The 19,687-nt window shown below is 36.7% G+C and overlaps 1 protein-coding gene across 1 annotated transcript; it reads left to right on the top strand.

The window, feature by feature from the left end:
• The first annotated feature begins 4,783 nt into the window (after positions 1–4,783).
• LOC128021182 (ubiquitin-fold modifier 1) lies at positions 4,784–12,860 on the top strand. The gene is made up of 6 exons (XM_052608199.1): positions 4,784–4,895; positions 4,996–5,052; positions 6,144–6,201; positions 7,931–7,970; positions 8,802–8,834; positions 11,601–12,860. Coding segments are annotated over exons 1-6 (273 nt in total). The 5' UTR covers positions 4,784–4,893; the 3' UTR covers positions 11,684–12,860.
• Positions 12,861–19,687: the final 6,827 nt, after the last annotated feature.

Here is a 19,687-nt window from a genome sequence, read left to right as displayed (position 1 = left end):
TTGATTGCAACCACTTACCATAAAAAAAATAATTCATAAATTTAATGGATATTTTTTTTCATAGCACCTTCAACACACAGTTAATCAGGATGAGCTTCCTCAGGGGATTATGCTGAACAATATATGAGAGTGGGGTAAGATGTGCCACGGTTTACTTAGATTCTCCTCTAGATAGAAACTTCTGAGACACACTTGGAAACTGGAGCAAGGAGAATGAGTCACTGGAGTGGAGAAAAGGAGAATCAACGTCGAGGTAAGTAATACAGGTGAGTAGAACATGAGGTAAGTACAAGTCTTGATCAGACAAGGATGGTGTGTGTGTGGCAGGCTTATATGGAGGTTGCAGAACACTTATTGGACGCATCCATAATTTTACATAAAATGTCCGAAGACAACTTTTGTCTATAGCTCAGTGAATTACCCTTGACAAAATCTGCTGCACTGCAAAATGTCACAATGACCAAGTAAATTCGATTAGCATTGAATCTCCTTTGTAGCTCAAACTTTCTGACTGGTTCAATGCAATGTTCTGTGCAGCATATAGTGAACTCACTTACAGGCACCTGAGGTGTTCAGCAGAGTGCCACTTTAATTAGAGAGAAAGTACAACGTAAGAATACCTTAAAAATAAACTTACACTGAACTTCCGATAAAATCATTTTTAGCCTGGCTGCTTTTGAGTAAACAAATTTTCAACAATTAAAGTTAAAGCAGAGAACAGTAGCACTTAAAACTCCAATTAAAACTTGATAGGTACATTCTGATGTATTTAAGACTAAATTACACACTGCTCTGTTCTTTTTAAAGTGGATGTGGCAGTTGTTAGCATTTGTAAACATTGCTGTACACCATGCTTCCTGATGATATCTCCCAAGGGTAACATGTGTAGCGTGAAAAGGAGTGGTCCTGTAGGACCACAAGGCTCAGTACTATAGTACTGAATGAGTTTTAGAGCCAGATATGTTTACACATACGAGGAATTTGTTTTCGTGACAGAAGCTCTGCAGTGCAACAGAATGTTGCATACACTATGTATGTGTGTTAGATAAATAAGTGTATGTGTATATAAATAGTGTAGTGTGTTCCACAGTTATTATCAAGGGTTCCTTAGATATATATATTTACACACACACACACACATATTTTGTATATTGTTATTTCCTATATACTTATCCTATTTTATTCTTTTTATACTTATTTGTCTTTTCTTGTCATTAAAATTGAAAAAAAAGATAAAAAAAAAATTATAACCGGAAATACGTTATTACAGTCTGTGAAAATGTTCCACTGAACAACTGTGAAAGCTAATTTAACCAAGGAAACTCGCAGTAGTGGTGTTTCATTCCTTAATAAATCTGTGTGATTAAATTGACTTAGTAAATGATTCAACAATTTATTCATTTAGACACTTGTTTCATTCTCGAATTAATTGTTTTTGAACGAACCTGTTGAATCAGTCAATTACTTACTAATAACAATCACGGAAAAGTCACTGAACAGTCACAGTCACTGAAAAAAGTGTCAAGTTTTTAAATGTTCAAATGGCTCATTTGTCTCTTCTCCAGGCTTAAATTAAACATTTAACCTTTTGAAATACCTATTTCACCTTTCAAATACAGCCAAAATACATCTACATTTTAGATAGTAGAGCCAGAATGAACTAAAAATTTGCACAGTCAGAAAAAAATATTTAGATGTGAAAAAGACAACTGTTGGTTTTGATCTGGCCACCATTTTCTACTATTCAAATTTTAACATTGTTATTTAAACTTTACAACTGAACTACTGAATTCCATAACACTATGGGCGTTCACTGTATTTTGTTGTTATATCAAGGACAGACAAGAAACGTTGTGCACAAGAGCAAGTGGAGATATTTAGGAGCTCATATCCCTGAGGACAGTCCGGGGCTTCCTTAATGCATGTCTGTTCCACTGCACTGAGAATGCCACAATCCTTTGCCCTTATCAAGAGCCAGCAGATGTTCTAAACCTGTCCAAATCCTCCTTCCTCCTGAAAACAACCCAGTTCTGCCTGAAATAGCTATGCAGATTCTGCTGTCGAGCCCCAAGGAATCACAAACTGACTCTGTGTGTTATTTATAGCACAGGTGAGGTGTCACACTCAAGACAATGAAAGAGGAAATGGGTATGATAAAGTCCTATGGTTGTCTATGAAAATGTTCTAGTAAATGCAGACATAATGGCTATGAAATCACGGTACAGAAGGACCAAACATGTAGGTGTGAAAGGTTTTATTTTTAGAAACAAAGCAAACAAAGATTCCTCATCCTCCAAAAATATGACTCATTTTAAATCACATATTGCAAATTTCACTGCTTGGATATCTCACTTTTGTTCACTTGTTAAAATCAGTTGAATGATTGGGGAGGGGGAAAAGTTAAATTAAGTTTAAGGATGCTAAAAACCTGAACAGTCACTGTTTGAGGTTTAATGAATTAAATGCTTTCTCTTTATATTTCCTGTAAGGCTACATTGACTTAATAATATTGACAAAAGTTCTTCAGGTCTTTTGCTTTAGATTATACAGTTCCGTTTTCAGCACCATGGACAGCAAAAAAAAATGCTTTTCTTTGTAAACTTCAATCCAAAGTATTATTTCTAATATTTCTTGTTGAATATTGTTTTTTAGATGTAAAGACATCTGTATCATCATATTTATAATTTGACATAAGTCTGTGCAAATCATTTTTGTCGCATATATTGTTGCTTCATATTTTGTAAGCAACCAGCCAAAAAATATGAGGTTTTCTACACTAAAAAAATAATCAATAAAATAAAAATAAAAACATTTAAAACACATTAACAGATACATTAAAAAAGATACATTAAAATTGAGTAAATAAATAGCTATTTGAATTTCTTCCAACAGTTCTGGCTCCTTAAAGTCAAATAATCCTGATATAATTTCATGTTGTATAATATTATCTGTTGCCATAGCTGAATTATTTGTTAGATTTTCTCAACAAAAAAGTTTATCTGACAGTATAAGCAATGATTTTTGCATCTCATCCTCATCACCACGAGAACCACACAGCTGCTTGTCTCCACAAATTACTCACTGTGGGCTCCAGCACAGGACTTGGATTAGACGACAGAGTCAGGAAATTCCTTCAGGAGATGTTTGTCAAAGCAAGGAAAAGGCCTTTGTTCGAAGGTTTTTCTGTGTACATGTCTGCTGAAGGCTTAGTATCCATAATTGAATGTTTGTGTTTTAAAGGTGTCATGGCTCCTGCCTCTGTGTGCAATTTGCAAATAAAAAATTAGCAGCCTCAGTAGCTTGAATTTGATACAAAACAACTTTATTCAGCTTCATTAACACAGTAGAAGAGCTATTCTCTGGTTTGTATTCAGAAGAACAACTTTTCCATTTTTCTAAGTGGTTTCAGTAAGCCTGTGACAAAACCGAAATGGACTAAAAACTGTCAGTGTCTAATGAATTTGGGTTTCGAGTCACACTGAGAAGTCTTTTTTCTTCAACACCCACATGTACCTCTAGGGAAGCTGTTGGCCGTGTGCCCTGTGGTGCCAACAAGCAGGGCTGGCTTTATGAGGATGACTCATGAGACTCAAGTTAGCTTACAGTTCTCCTTAAATCCAGCAGCCACCAGCACGTTATAAGCTTCAATCTGAGACCAGCCAGAAAATACACCTCTGGGCAGAAGATTATGGCAAATGTGTATTTAAAATATGATTTATCAATTGTTCAACACCAGTCCACCCCCGATTCCTAATTGGGCTTTTTGCATATGAAATATTGTGTAAGTATATCATGCAGGCCTACAGTATTTACATCTGTGCTGATCCTGGGTATTCTAGTTTATTTTGAACCTGTGGCTCATTGGTTCAGCCATCTGCACTGGAGATTATATATAATAAGAATAACAATTAATATGCTTATTGACTCCTTTGAACATCTGATAATAAATAATGCATTCAAAAAGAGTGAAATACAACACTAGGCTTCCCAGAGCAGCTGTGAATTAACTTTCATAACATACAAAAATGGGTATGAACAAAACGAATGCATTTGTTTTAAATAATTGCTTTGTGCTTCTATTCCAGTTCCTCTTTATTTATAATTGGTGTTAAGTCAAAATCTTTGAAAGGCAAGGTATTATGGTAATTATTTTAAAACAGGGTACATAGACCTAATATAATTAAATTCAAATCAATTTAAATTACTGTCTTAATAAAGTATTCTAAATTCCAAACCTTTCCATTCTAAAAGCACAAATTACAGAATCAGACAATGCTGCTTTCGTCATAATATCTATTAGACATGTATGGTCAATTATTATCTAAAAAACAAGTGTATGTGTGTCCAAAATGTTCAAAATATTTTGTTCTTTAAAATGAACAGAAAATAAAATAGATTTAACAATAAAATAGTGTTGAATGTATTTTCTAAAGGTTCGTTTTTTCCTATATAAATAACAACCTATAACACAAGCACACCTTTAACTCCTTTAGCACCTTTAATGTGTCAAATTACTTTTTGAACCTTTGTATATGCAACTCCTCACCGGTTCGCTTCATTTTACACGCTCTTAAAAGCTCAGCTACATCAACAACACACTTTACGGTAATATTACCCACTCCAGTCAGCTTGAAACGTGCCTGACTGAAATGCACAAGCCCCAACATTTTCTTTTTTTTATCTGCTTATCATGTATATATATATTTTTTTTTAATTCTATAAAATACATAAATATGATCGAATCGATTAAATGTAACATTAGATCATTAAAAGGGAAAAAATAAAGAACGACGGAAAAAAGAGGTCCATCCAACAGATGACGTGTTACAGCGGGTCCTTGCTTCTTCCGTGTAGGTGTAAATAGTGTGCTGTCCTGTTATACAAGTCAGTAAAATGTAAGTAAACCATTTATAATATAACAGCACTTTATTTTAATGATATGATGTATAGTATTTCCAGTTAAACTCCGTGAATATGTGACTCTTTCTGCATTAGGTCGAAAGTAACGTTTAAAATCACGCTGACGTCGGACCCTCGGTTACCATATAAAGTGTGAGTGACACATCATTCAACACATGACACACACTAAACATTAATATTTATGTTTTAACGGTTTTATTAGACTTAATTTGGTTGATTTTATTGATGCAGTAAGAGCATTTATTATTATGTGTCCCAGCTGTCAAGCTTCTCTTGGTTTCTTTCATTCATTCATTTCTCTGTTAAGTAATTAATAAATAACTGAGGTATTAAAGTGCCACTTCTAGTATTAATGTCTAGTTTTAGCACAGCTGTCAGCAGAGAAATGTGTGATGTAAATGTATGTCAATTTTAAATGCTAGATATCAGCATACTTCCCCATGTTGATTAATTATAGTACATGAAGAGTGATACATAGACAAACCCACCTGTAAAAACCTTCAGAACATAGATAACCATGAAACTGCAACATGTGGTGTATGTAAGTGCTGCTTAAGTTGAAGTGAAGATTTCTGTCTCAGTTCATGAGAGAGAGAGAAAGAAAAAGAAAAAAAAAACAAACACTGGAACACTGTTCTTCATCTCTATGCCATGTTGATTACAATCAGTGTAATAGTGCTGTGGTCAGAGCGTGAGTGGTAATCTATGGATGTAATACTTTGTCTGATTTGGGGCAGACACACATTCTGTGTGGGTGAGAGTGGTCTGTCAAGGGCCATTCAGACAGGCTGATTTACCAGCTCCGCTCAGACCACCTGCAATGCTTCCGGTCACCCGTCAAGTTTTTGCAAATATCTTTGATCCTCATTGAGTGGCTGGTTAAGAATCTCTTGAAGTTGAAATAATCAGTAATGAATTTTAGAAATTTTTATAGAAAAGTGTATGTTTTTTGGTCAGTGACAATTCTGACCAGTGTGATAATGTGTATACTGAATTAAAATATTTCTGCCATCGACAAAATTCTTTTACATTTCAGTCCAGTTATTAACACCTTTTAAACTCTGTTTCATCACATTCTAGGGTTACTATTATGCATAAAACCCCTGATACAACACTGATGGGTATACTGAGATAAAACATTCACTAATGCTTTCTACACATGGTAGTTCGCATTGTGTGTGTGTTACTGTGCACCAAGATTCATTAGCATAATTCTATTTCAGATTAAGTGTACCTGAGAGCACGCCGTTCACGGCAGTTTTGAAATTTGCAGCAGAAGAGGTGAGTGAAATGCATTTTTCAGAGATCTGCTGAAATGTAGTACTAAGCATTTGCCAAGTTCAGGTGCTTCTGACTGAAGATAACAAATTCTCTACAGTCTCTACAATTCTGTGCGATCAATAATTAATTACACTGACATGGATCTTGAACTTTAGCTCAATTATATCCTATAGCAGTTGTGTCTTTTTGAGTCTCTCTGAGCTCTTTTGAAACACACTCAGACTTTTCTCTGTGTCTGCAGCCTCTCGAGTTAAAATCAGAACCGGATCCATGCAGAATCAGATAATACAGTTGGCTAGCAGCCCCAATCAAACTCTAGGGCCAATGTTACTTAGACTACAAGAATTTGATTAATGAGATTTTTGCTGATAATCAATATGACTATTTATGACTTGATTTTATATATTATTATTAAGTAGAAAATGGCATACAAGTTTCATTAGTATTTTATTACTATTCATTACTACTATTCAGTTGTTGCTATTCATTAGACAACAATAAACAAATATTGTAAAGTATTATAGAATTCCTAAAACTTTGTTTTAATATTGATAGTTTTGTATATTAATAGCCAGTAGATTTGTTATTGGATTGTAAGCATTGTTTTCATTTTTTAAGGTGAATTTTGAGTAAATGTTGTGTAAATAGATTTGTTATATTTTATAAGTTTTTTGTATCTCAGTTGCATCCATAACATTATATTTAGATGTATAGAATACATTTGATTTCTTTCTTTCAATTTTGCTGTATCCGTGTTGGCCATTTAAAAACCTATTTAGTCAACTAAACTGACAACAACTGACCTGATACCATAAAAAAAAACACAAATAATTACTGATATCAATGTGTTCAATTATATGATTTCACTCATGATTAGCCATAAATCTTTTGAATTTAGGGTCAGTTTTGACGGAAGCCTCTTGATTTCCTGTGGGCTGTCTTGGTCTGTTTCACGGCTGTATTCAAAGCACGCAGACGTAGAGCATGACAGGATGCTGTTACAGATTAGCTTGGGTTGTTGCTTCTTTTTGACATTATGAAATGCCAAATCTGCCAACCTCATAATAGGAAGATGTAATGCATCAAGTGGAAGCCAGAAAGAATAAGTGCCTTTTAAATGCACAGGCTTATTTTCAGCTTTTTTCACCCTCTCAAAAATATTTTTTTGTAATCCTGCTTCAGGTTATGATTGTCTGATCATTCATTGTTTTTGTTGTCTCTTTTCCTCCTGACAAAACAGACTGACAAAAAGTCGGCAAAGGAGAATTAGAAACTGAATGAACTCTGTAGTCCATGAATTATAGATGCATTTTTACCTAATATAAACACTTGATTTTGCAAATTCTAGTCACTAATTCTGGTGCTAGCCTGGCTTCTTGGTCCCCATCAGTTTTATGCTGTTCTAGGGTGTAGAAATGCCTTCAGGTCTCCCGGACAGTTTTTCAAAGCCCCTTCAGAACGAATTTGCCTGTTTTTTGTTGTTTTTAAGCTTTCAGTGGCTCTTTGTGACAGTGACAGTTTTCTTCTAAGCTCAGCCCAGAGAGCTCTTTCTTCACACGTTTGAAGGCTTCTGTTCTCTAGGACAGACTCTTTAAATCACCTGACGCAAACACAGACTCGAGTTGATTTTTTCTTATCCCTGCCTGACAGAGAGACTGTGCAGGGCTGTTTATGGGATGTATTTGACAGACTGAACAATAAAACATGTTTGTTTTTGTTCCTTTTAAAGTTTAAAGTGCCAGCAGCCACCAGTGCCATCATTACAAATGGTAAGTTGTTTATATATTATTATTATTATTTGATCAAATCCTTAAACCAGTAGTTCTCTGCTTTTTTGACTAATTAAACTTAAATAATCAGGTTTCCCCAGACCTTGGGAAACCTCTTTTATTCAGAGAAGAAAATCTTGATTTTTATTTTTATTTTATTTTGTCTCATTTTAAATCATTTTGAGTGATCTTTGGGCCCCCTTGGAAGTTTGCTGATGCCCCCTAGTGGGCTCCAGCTCCATTGTTGATAATCAGTTCTTTAAACCAAAGTATTTAAATTTGCTGTTACTTTTCAACGCAGCCAAACTTACAAAAAAAACACCTAACAACCATCAGAACACCCTAGTAACCACAGAGTAACATCCTGGCAGATTCTCACATCTCCTTAGCATCTTCATTGGTTTGGGTGTTTGTCAACTGCACTAAAATTAAAAAAAACAACCACACATCAGCTCAAATTGCAAACAACTGAATCTTTAGGAACTGGTTGTTTTTTGTGAATCAGACAATCCTTCGCTTAATGAATTCACGCAAAATGTACTGATTTCTGTAATTACATAGCTATAGAGGTAGATACAGGGGCTGTGCTGTGTCGTGATTAGTAAAAAAAAAAAAATCATAAACAGAATAGACATAACTCATCACTCACAGCACAGGAGAGTTCTTGTAAATGAGATTGTTTAAATTGTGATAGTTCAGCATTTCAGTGCATTTCTCTGTGCTCTTGCCCATCTGTCTAATTCATTGATTGTCTTTAAGAATGATTGTTTTATGTATGTATTCACATTGCGATGCTAATGCTGATGTTCTTTGTGATTATTTTTTGTGCAGATGGCATCGGAATCAACCCGGCGCAGACAGCAGGTCGGTGACACTCCTTCACTTGATCAGGGCTGCCCTCTGCAGCAGCATCTGGCTGTAATAAATGTGATTTTGTCAGCCATAAATTATTTAGATATATCCAGATGTCCCACAGGACTGGAAATAGTCAGATTTGTGTTCATGTTTTTTGGTTTGTTAGTGCTTTAGTCCACCTTCTATGTTTTTTCTAAAATCCCTTTTCTCTGCAGCATTCTCTCACTGTTTAGTTGCATGGCTGCAGTTTTCCTACCTATCCTTCATAATCACTTGCATGCAAATGATAGATCCTTCAGTTTACGGCCTCATATTGTTCATGTTTATCCACCTGGAGACCTTTTGTGAGATCTAATGATTTCCTGAGACTCCCTTCAATAGGCTTTGCATGTGAATTTCACATGTTACCTAATGAATATTGATGATGTGCTTCCATTATACTATTCCCCGTTGTTGTGGGTTTATTCCCCTGAATAAATGTTTCTTTACAGATGTTTTCCATCCTGCTTTACTTGTCATTTAATGCTGGAGCTCTCCCTGTAATCCATTATAAACTGCCCCAATGGCGTTCTGTCAGTGTTTTCCTCCCTGAGTGTCGTGCTGCATCTAATCACGTGAAAATGGCCTGTAATTTTTCATACATGTCATGGGTTGAGACCTAAATGTCAAGTGAGCTGTGATTCATTAGTTTTATAGTAGCAACATGTCTAGCCTGACCCGAATATGCAGCGGGTTTGTATTATGGAGACATGTACCTTCGGCAAGTTATACAATCACATACTATATATAGCACAAATGCCTGAATAGATTTCACTTCCTATTCTGAGTGAGTTACTTGTATCAGAGGGAACTAAGTGAGTCATGGTTATGCTTATATACAATGTACAAGTGCTTTGGTATCATTTCAGGAATTCTGATGTGAGGAAAACCAGGTTGTACCAATCAACCACCAAAAAGACATTGATATAGTTTAGCTGTAATCGTACAATGTATCAGAGACTCGGTTAACTGCTGATATTCCAGATTCATTTTCCTGGATATACACTATATGGGCAGGATCAGGGCAGAGTTACAGTGTATGTCTGTAACAACATTACACAGAAACAACTGGCTCATTTAGAGGATGTTGCACATGAAGCTTTGTGAATCTTGTTATGACCCAGTCGTCTTCCTCATGGGTTAAGTTGTATTATTGCTGCTGTGTTTTACATTCCATCACCTTCTTCAGCAGTGGCCAAACCTGATGTGCTTACTGCTCTTGGATTATTACCTTAGCAGCATTGAATGTAACTACCAGCAAGCTGCAATTGTCATCCACACTTCTCCCTCAGAGGAAGATGTCGTCTGTAAGCTGTCAGATGGTTGAATACCTAAGTTAGCTAGACTCCGCAAAGTCAGCTAGACTCCGCAAAGTGAATGCAGCGTAGGCTATTGGACCTTATTTTAAATCCCTCTATGGGTCTTAAAGACCTTTCATGAAGAACTGACACCTGTACTATGTGTTAACTTTAACACATGCATTCAATATAAAAATTTTCAGTGGAACGAGGTTATAGTTCAACTATTCCAAAAAATTCAAAACCCAGTTTTTCAGCAGATTATTGCCAGATTTCATTAATTAACTGGGAAAGTGTACGAAGGAATCATCAGAGATACCATTCTGGAGGATACAGTTACCAAGATTGCTCCATCACAACATGGCTTTACTGTTACAGATCAACTGACAATTCTCTGATTGAGATTAAGATTAATGGCATGAAGCACTTAATAATAATCCCAAAATGGACATTCACATTGTTTTTGTTGAGCTTCTGACACAATTGGGCAATGTCAGTTACTTTATGCTGTGGCTGATATGCATGTCCAGTGCCCACTTTTGCTTATTGTAAATAGCTGCTACCTGAGTAAGAGAGCAAAATGTGAAGAGGGTCTCTGTGTTTAATTCTAGCTGGTGTCTTTTATCCCCTGTACCCTTTGTCTTCAGTATAAACAGCTTAGATTTATATCTGCCTCTTTTATAATTTCTGTAAAAAAAAAAAAAAAGATCTAACAATCAATGAGCTTCTAATGGGATCATTACCTGACCTTGGACTCCGCAATGAGTGGAGCTAAGACCATGGATACGGTTATTAGTGCTAGGAGAGATGATCACATCCCTCTCTTCCATTTCCAGTCATTTCGGGACAAGTAATCAGCAAAGTCTTCACTCTTAAACTGCTTGGAGTTTAAATAACATCTGATTTGTCATGGGATGCACACATAAAGTAAATGATTTCAACATCACGGCCAATAATTTATCATCTTAGTGCTGCAAAGAGACCGGGTCTCCCATGCAATGTTTTAATGCAAATATACTTGGCTATCATATGGGCAATTGTTGAGTGCAAGCCCAATGTGGGGTGGACTGCCAGTTAGAGAGGGTACAAAAATGTTGTTGTCTGATAAGTTATCTTCTCTCTCCCCTCATTAAGCGAAAAGCATGATGGGGCTATACATACTTTCACTAACATACTTAAGGACGATTCATCGCATTTGCACCGCTTCTTGACTGTCGCTCCAGCATCTAATTATTCACTTCATCGAAGTAGGGAACATGTTATGCCCAAAAGCAAAACAAAAAGATATTAACTTTCTTTTATTCCCAGTGCTTTGAAATTGTTTTAGATATGACCTATCTGTGGTGTTTTAATGTTATTTTTTTGTGCTGCAATAAACTGCTTAAAAAAAAAAAATCAAAAGCAGTTTGTAACATATTAGATCTCTCTGATTCTACAGGAAATGTGTTCCTGAAACATGGCTCGGAGCTACGAATCATTCCCAGAGATCGGGTTGGAGGATGTCACCAGGCCAGGATGTGACTATCCGGTGCTTTTCTGTCAGACGATGAACATGCTTATTTATTGTCCAGCCCTGAGGTGTCCACTCTCAGCTGCGCTAACTGCGACTGCTGCGGCTCCAAATCTGTCAGAGGACCTCACAAATCTCACAGCCACCTTCTCAAAGATACACACTTGCAGGATGTTGTCAATTTGTTGTGCCCCAGTCCACTAGATCTTCTGATCTTTCACAAAATATTCCAGCTCTGTTTAAGATCGCATACATCTTTTGTTCACTATGCATATTTTTACATGTCTTAAATGCATAATGTCTACTTCAAGTCCAATTAAATGTTTAAATACTGTTAAAAATATGATTCCCATTTTCCATTTTAAGAAGACAAGGCAAATGAGTCATCATATTTTGTCTTTTTTTCTTTACATTTCATGTGAGTTTGATTAATGGTTGTTTTGAGCTCTGTTATATAGCTTTTATTGCAGGCAGAAAATGACAATGTCAATGTAATGAAACTCCTGCAGCTGTGTAGCTAAAAAAAACTATACAACAGTATGATTCAAGAAGCTGTAAATAAAATAATAAAACACACATTTCATAATATGCTTACTATGTCAAAATAATAATAATAATTAGTTGAAAAGAAATTTTATGAAATGTTACATAAACCAATTTTACACCTAAAAGTCGCTTTTTGTAACTTTCCTGGTCACTCAAGTTAGTGTGCCTTTTCACATTAAGGCTTAAAATCATGGTTTGTCTTGAATAGTACATCAGGCTAATGAATGACGGGCTCTACATTGCTTTTACATCCTCCACTTACCCTCCTCTTACATTACTGCCAGGCAGAAATGGAGGAGGAAAAGGAGGTTCTGACTATTCAGTGTCATAAATGGATCTTTCATTTGTTTTAATAGAAGAGCAGGCATGCTGTGCCCTTTCTATGCTACTCATTACTGGGGAAAGGGGAGAAGTGCATTATAAATACAGCAAGGCCTACATTACTCAGATACTGACATGTTACTCTGGATCACATTAGAAAAGGCATTGCTCGCCTCCAGCCTCATTTGGCAGGAAATGATGTGGTTTGTTCATTAGCTGTGGAAGAAATTGTGAAAGAACTTGCCAGTGTGACAAATGTTACATTTACACTTGTAGTATTCTTCTTGTCTTAAACATTAAATCATTAAATACCAAACTGTACAGTGCCTGTTTTTGTTGAATATGTTGAGCATGAATTGATGTTTCGTCTTTTCAATTTCTTCATTTAATGTACCTATACATAAACTATGTTTCAAAGCTTTGAGAGGATAAGACAGGCTTTAAAAGTCTCATTTATGGTTTAAAGAGGTACAAAGACAAACAGTGATGTTGCTATTTTCATAAATTCAATCCTGTGCCATCTGTAAGAAGCCTTCTTTAGCAAGCAAATGACAGAATTGTTGAATATTTATGTTAGATATTTTATGTGTCGTTGACGTGATTGTGTGATTTGAGGGGTCTAAACAGAGCATTACCTGACGACCTTTCTATCAGAGCTTGAATTCTTGTGATGGTACAGATATATAAGCCAGCTAAGCCTATGAAACAGCTGCACAATCCCGTGGTCTTGTGTTTGTATGACCGGTTTATGTGCCTGCAAAAACGGGTTCATGTTTTTCCTCATATTTCTGTAGAAACTCTTGATCAAACAATTCTATGAGGTTAGCAGGAGACTGAACACACAAAGGCTAGCACTCTGAATTGCTGTTGTCAAAGAAGTCATTTTCCCCCACCTCCTCAGTGACTTAATGGTGACAACATGTATTACAGATAAGCTATCTCTGCCTGTTAGTTTAGCTTCTCACTCAATGTATCTTTCAAACAAAAAGACACGTGGCATGAATTTAGATTTAGCTTGCGTGTTCAAGCAGTTGATTGGTTTTCTGGAGTTCACAGAAGTAATACATTTGCTACATTTTTGTAATGCAATGAAATGTAAAAAAAATTTTTTTTGTCACTGCATCATTATTTGACTTTACAAGTAATAACATAATTGTAAAAAAATATTTCATCATAAACAATAAACTGGAGGTACACTAAAGTCGACAATCAAAGCAAAGCCAAAAACAAAACAAAAATAGAATCAAAAGTAAAACCAGAAAAAAAATAAAAGGCATATCAAAGCCAAAAAAAAAAAAAATGCAGCAAAGTCAAAGATAAATAAAAAATCAAAGCAGGGTCATGCACGAAACAAAATAAACAAAAGGCAAATCTAAAGCCCACAATAAAATGATAAAAAAAATTATAATTAAAAATCCACAGACAAAACAAAAAAATCTAAGCAAAGCGCAAAACAAAATATTTTTTGTTTATTTCCATGCTTGTGTTGAAAGTAAATGCTTGATTCAATTATATATTGTTTGTTTGGTTTTTGTTTGATAGTTCTATTTCAAATACTCCTTATATAGCTTTGTTCTTTAGAACGATCTACCTTACATATGCTACATTTAACTTTTCTGTCAAGGCTAGACATTTATCTTGGAATTCTCTTCTTACAATATGTACAATCTTCTTCTTTTTCACAACCCACTTGACATATTGCAGCATATCATTTGAGAGGTCATTCTTAGATATGAGATCTGCCCCTCACCCTTGCACCTCTCTTAATTTTTTTGTTTCGTATTCTAGAGGTGTCTTGTCCTGCTTTAAATTCAATTCGATGAAATGTCATGCCGGCACAAGGCTGCACCTCCTTAAAGCTTGGCCTCAGTTTCATTTTACACTTCATGTGACTGACTGAATGACTGAACAGGACGTTAGCAGCGGCTCATGGAAAAATGCAATTCCAACATGCCAAGAAATGTTGATTCAGTGTATTATGTTGTGAAAATGTGTTTGGCTATTACATATTAGCTATAAAAAGGCATCTTATCAGGCATCGCAATTTAATTACATCATTACTTGAAATCCAGATTCATTTGGAATGTTTTGCGAGACATTTGGCACTCATTTTTCAACAAACTAATCTAATATCCAGCTATCATCAGCGGTAGAACACTACTATATTCCACGGGTGATGTTTACACATAAACAACAACGCTAGACAAATGGACTGTGTAATGGAAAAGCAACAGGCTATTAACATGACATGGAAACACCTTCAGATGGTCATAGATCAGCTTGAAAAGCACATGCAGCTCGAGGCTAATGTCACAGTGAACATCAGGGCATGCTTGAAGAAAATGAAAAGCCCCAGACAGTTCAAGTGATGATATGCTCCTGGGTACTAAAATGTCTCTGAAGGAATAGAAAAGTGTGTGTGAATGAGAAAGCTAAATGTGGACAGACAATACGATTTGTTTTCTCCGGAAGCAGCAGTGCCTGGTGATGGCTCTGGTTTGGATTTATAAATGCAATTTATGATAATTTAATCAACAAACACAATTAAGCGGGAATCTGATACAAATGCAACTCGAATAATGAGATGGCAGTAAGCTACAATTCTCATAACTCATTTAATCCAGTGTACGTTTCAATTCAGAATTGTTTACCAAATGTTACAAGCATTTCAACCTAATCATCCCCTGTTAGAAGTGTAATTTGATATCTAAGATTTGAAGAACCAGATTTGTGCATGCATACAAACAGCAGGCTAACACTTATGAAAGCATCATGTCACTCTAAAGCATCGATCAGGCCCTCCATCTACAGCATGCAGCCTATAATTAACCTCCGTGCCTCTCTTTCTCACGCCACTCCTCCTTCTTTGCTTTCTTCCCATTACTTTGGACAGGAAAAGTATGATGTGGCGGCACCAATTATAACAGACTATTTTCTTTAGTGGCTGCACAGAGAGCAAAGGCTTGAGATTGAAGCAGCAGCAGGGCTCTCCAGCCAGGTCAACATCATTAATGACCATCTCACTCCGCAGCCACTGATGTATTATGGTCCATAAAAGCATTCTGGAAACCACAGGTCAATCTGAAATCCAGCTGAAGCACTTTGTCTATGCACAGAAAGATTCGATTATGGCTCATGTAGTGATTTGTAAGCATTTTTGCTCGGTTTGACCCTCCAGGTGCTCCGAGCAAGGAATTAATTTAAGTGTTGTTAAGCTGTTGTTAATATTGTGTGTGGTCTTTGATTTAATAGTCAAAAGGGATCATAAAAACTCAAGATACAAGCTTGTTTTTTAAACATTACAGTATTTCTACAGTAATGTCAAGTCCATCCAATTATGTATTATGATTGATTAAAAAATATTCTGTAATATTACCTAGTGATATACTGTCACGAGACTCCACAATCCACAATCATAGTCAGACAGGCATGAGGTCAGACGTAAGGAGCTCAGGAAAACAGAGCAATGACCATGAAACATTATTCAAGATAGTAGTGTGACATTATGTTAAGACTTTACAATCAATAGCAGAAACAAACAGGCTTATTTATATAGGTAGAGGAAACAAGATAATGAGAAATAAGGTGTGTTCAATCAGGCATAAGTCCAGGCAGTAGCTTGTGGGAAATTAAGTCCATGACACAATGTAGAATGGTGTACCCTCTGGTGGACAACCAGAGCACTCCATCTGACCATGATCCCCATAACGGAACAGATGACCACCATTGTTGAACATAAAGGGCCAAAGATCCCCACAGTGGAGCAGATTACCAACACAGCAGAGCAGACAGGACTGTCTCCATGGCTGTGAATGGACAGTCAATGGTCTTAGAGATGGCCTCCTTGGCTGTAACAGGAAAGGTGAAGAGCTCAGAGACAGCCTCCTTGGCTGTGACGGCAAGCAGAGAGTTCAGCAATGGCCTCCTTGGCTGTGACAGGACAGATGAAAATTTCTGAGATGGCCTCCTTGGCTGTGACAGGGCAGACAAGGGATTCAGAGACTGGAGCGTGCTCTGGATCAGACTTATGGACTGGAGCAGGCTCTGGAGTTTATTCACGGACTGGAGCAGATTCATGGACGGGAGCAGGCTCTAGAGCAGATTAATGGACTGGAACAGACTCTGGAGTGTATTCATGGACTGGAGCCAACACTGCCATCTCAGAAGTGTGAATGGCCATGACAGAAAATGGCAACTGGCATTACTTGAGGGGCAATGGGAGGCGGAGGAACCTCTGAGTTCTGCCACACTGGACATCAGTCTTGGATGCCTTGGCACTACCTTTGTAGCTTCAAGTGCAACATTCATTCATGACACAGAAGGGGGAAGGGGGAAGGGGGAAGTCGTGGCCTAATGGTTAGAGGGTTGGACTCCCAATCGAAGGGTTGTGGGTTCTAGTCTCGGGCCGGACGGAATTGTGGCATGTACAGTTCTCTCTCCACCTTCAATACCACGACTTAGGTGCCCTTGAGCAGGGCATCGAACCCCCCGGGCGCCACAACATAAATGGCTGCCCACTGCTCCGGGTGTGTGCTCACAGTGTGTGTGTGTGTGTGTGTGTTCACTGCTCTGTGTGTGTGCATTTCGGATGGGTTAAATGCAGAGCACAAATTCTGAGTATGGGTCACCATACTTGGCTGAATGTCACTTCACTACTCACTACTTCACTAGAAGTGGCTGAAGACTTTGGCATAGAGTCCATGACCATGGCCATCTTTTGAAGTGATTCTGAACTGGCGGCTATCTTGTGAAGAGGCTCTGGACTTGTAGCCATGATAGAATGAGACTCTGGAGTGGCGGCCATGTCGGTTGATGACTCAGGTGCGACAGACATGTTGTGAAGAGGCTGTGGCTTGGTAGGCATGACGTGAGCAGGCTCTGACTTAGCCGACATGACATGAACAGACTCTGACTTGACATGAACAAACTGTGACTTGACATGAACAGACTCTGACTTGACATGAACAAACTGTGACTTGACATGAACAGAATCTGTCTCTTGACATGAACAGAATCTGTCTCTTGACTTAAACAGACTTTGACTTGGCAGACGTGACAGCAGTAACATGGCATGGATCTGGTGTGGTGTCTACTGAAGGAACGCTGCATTACTCTTCCGCGACTCCCTCAGTAAAAGCAGATCTGCTCATTAGTAAAGCCAAGTCTATATACTGCTCTAACGACCAGCCTAATGTTTTTGTCATCCTGGAATTACAGTAATTATGATGTGGTGTGAAGGCGGCATCCGTCCAGGCAGTGGCTTTTAGGAAATGAAGTCCATGACACAATGACAATGACGAATAATGGAGTGCCCTCTGGTGGATAACCAGAGCACTTCATCTGACTGCCGTTTCATATGTACCTTTTAATTTCTCTGTTTTCTTCATACATCATTTATCTCATTTATTTCAAGCTATTTACCAACACCAAAAAATAAAATAAAATAATAGTTTTAAGATAATTGTACGGTGTTATGGAAATGGGCATAGTGTGGGATAGTCATAATTTTTGGAAAATGCATATCAGCCATTTTAACAGTATAAAATATTATGTGATATTTTCTTTATACATCACATTTTAGATTTTAGTCTCAAGCTTTTCGTTCACATTTTAAATAAATATACATAAATACACATTTCCATCATTCACCTTCCATGATTCTTCTCCACTCTTGTTCAAGCTTTCTCTTTCAATTCTAACCAAGAGCGGTAATATCCCTCAAAAGTATGCAATTGTTCGGATCAATAGTGTAATCAGCTGAGACATTACAGTTCTTTAGCTCATTAGTGAGGTCTGTACAGTAAATGTGATTTGGAATGATGCAGCAGTGCCCTCTTCTGGATTATCAACCTTATTGCGCTACGATTTTGGACATTTGCCATAAAAGCTGTAATGATGCTTAATTATAACTGGCATGGAGCTAATGAAGTCTGTACTTCTCAACCCCTGCAGTCAGAACCCTTTATGTAACACTCAATTAATCTCTCAAAAAGGCAGCAATATGAAAGTTTTCTCTCTCCTGCAGGTTACTTTTGAAAATTAGCCTCGGTGATAGCAGCAGGTGACACTGCTGCCAACATAGACTAGCCTATATTATACCTCACTGACTCATGTGATTTTTGACTATATATCAATAAATATGAAACTTGCCATTTAACAGTGACCAGAAAGGGTTCGAGATGGTAGTTTGTTCTCCTGCACGTAGTTACAGAGTGTAATATAGAGAGTAAAGAGCAAATGAGGCACTAATGAGGGTTGTTCTGGCATGTCTGAAAAAGATATGTAAATATTTACCACGGAGTGTGACATTTACAAAAAAGGGTAGCAATTTATTTAATACACCTCCCCTCACTCCCATCAGCAGCCGTAATAGAGAATTAGCCTAAAATGTCAATGATGTGTATGGAATATCTGCATAGATTTCCTCCCAAAAATGTAAACCTTCTGCAGTAACTTCTAGAGTTTCACAGTGTCTCTCCATATTGTGTCCTATTAGCTTCCTTTAAATTGTTATTTATTCAGCAAACAGATGATTCAAAGAAAATGTAGCCTACACAAAGGAATTTAATAATACCATTGTGAAATTATGCTTCAAAATTAGCTGCCCCTTTTTGTTCTTTGACATTTTCCATTAAAGATGAGGAACAAGAAGCAGACAGAAGCATGACTGTTTATCTTGTTATTTCAACTTATCTCATAATTATGTCTTTTACTATCTCATAATTTAGAATTGTTATGTCATAACTATGACTTCTATTTCAAAATTAAGATTCACAAAAGTGTTTTTCTTTCTTTTTCTCATGGAGGAGGTGCTCTTTTATAAAAAGGATGTATGACATTAAATATGCTTATTATTGTGACTTTTTATCTTGTAATTTTTGACTGGTCATAATTGTGTCATTATATATATTTTTTTCAGTGCCATCAGTTTTTTTAATCTCACAATTATGACGTATTATCTCATAATTTTGATGTTTATCTCATTCTAATTGATTTTAGCTTAAATTCCATAATTACAACTTTTTATCTCACAGTTTAAATTTGATGTCCAAATTATGACTTTTATATTATAATTATGATTTACCAAGACATGCTTTTTCATATTTGGTAATGTATATTTATACAGTATGGCTATGTTTGATGTATAT

The sequence above is a fragment of the Carassius gibelio genome, chromosome A10 (assembly GCF_023724105.1).
Source record: "Carassius gibelio isolate Cgi1373 ecotype wild population from Czech Republic chromosome A10, carGib1.2-hapl.c, whole genome shotgun sequence".
NCBI lineage: Eukaryota > Metazoa > Chordata > Actinopteri > Cypriniformes > Cyprinidae > Carassius > Carassius gibelio.
The sequence above is the reverse complement of the archived record's forward strand: the minus strand, read 5'-3'. Positions and strand labels throughout refer to the sequence as shown.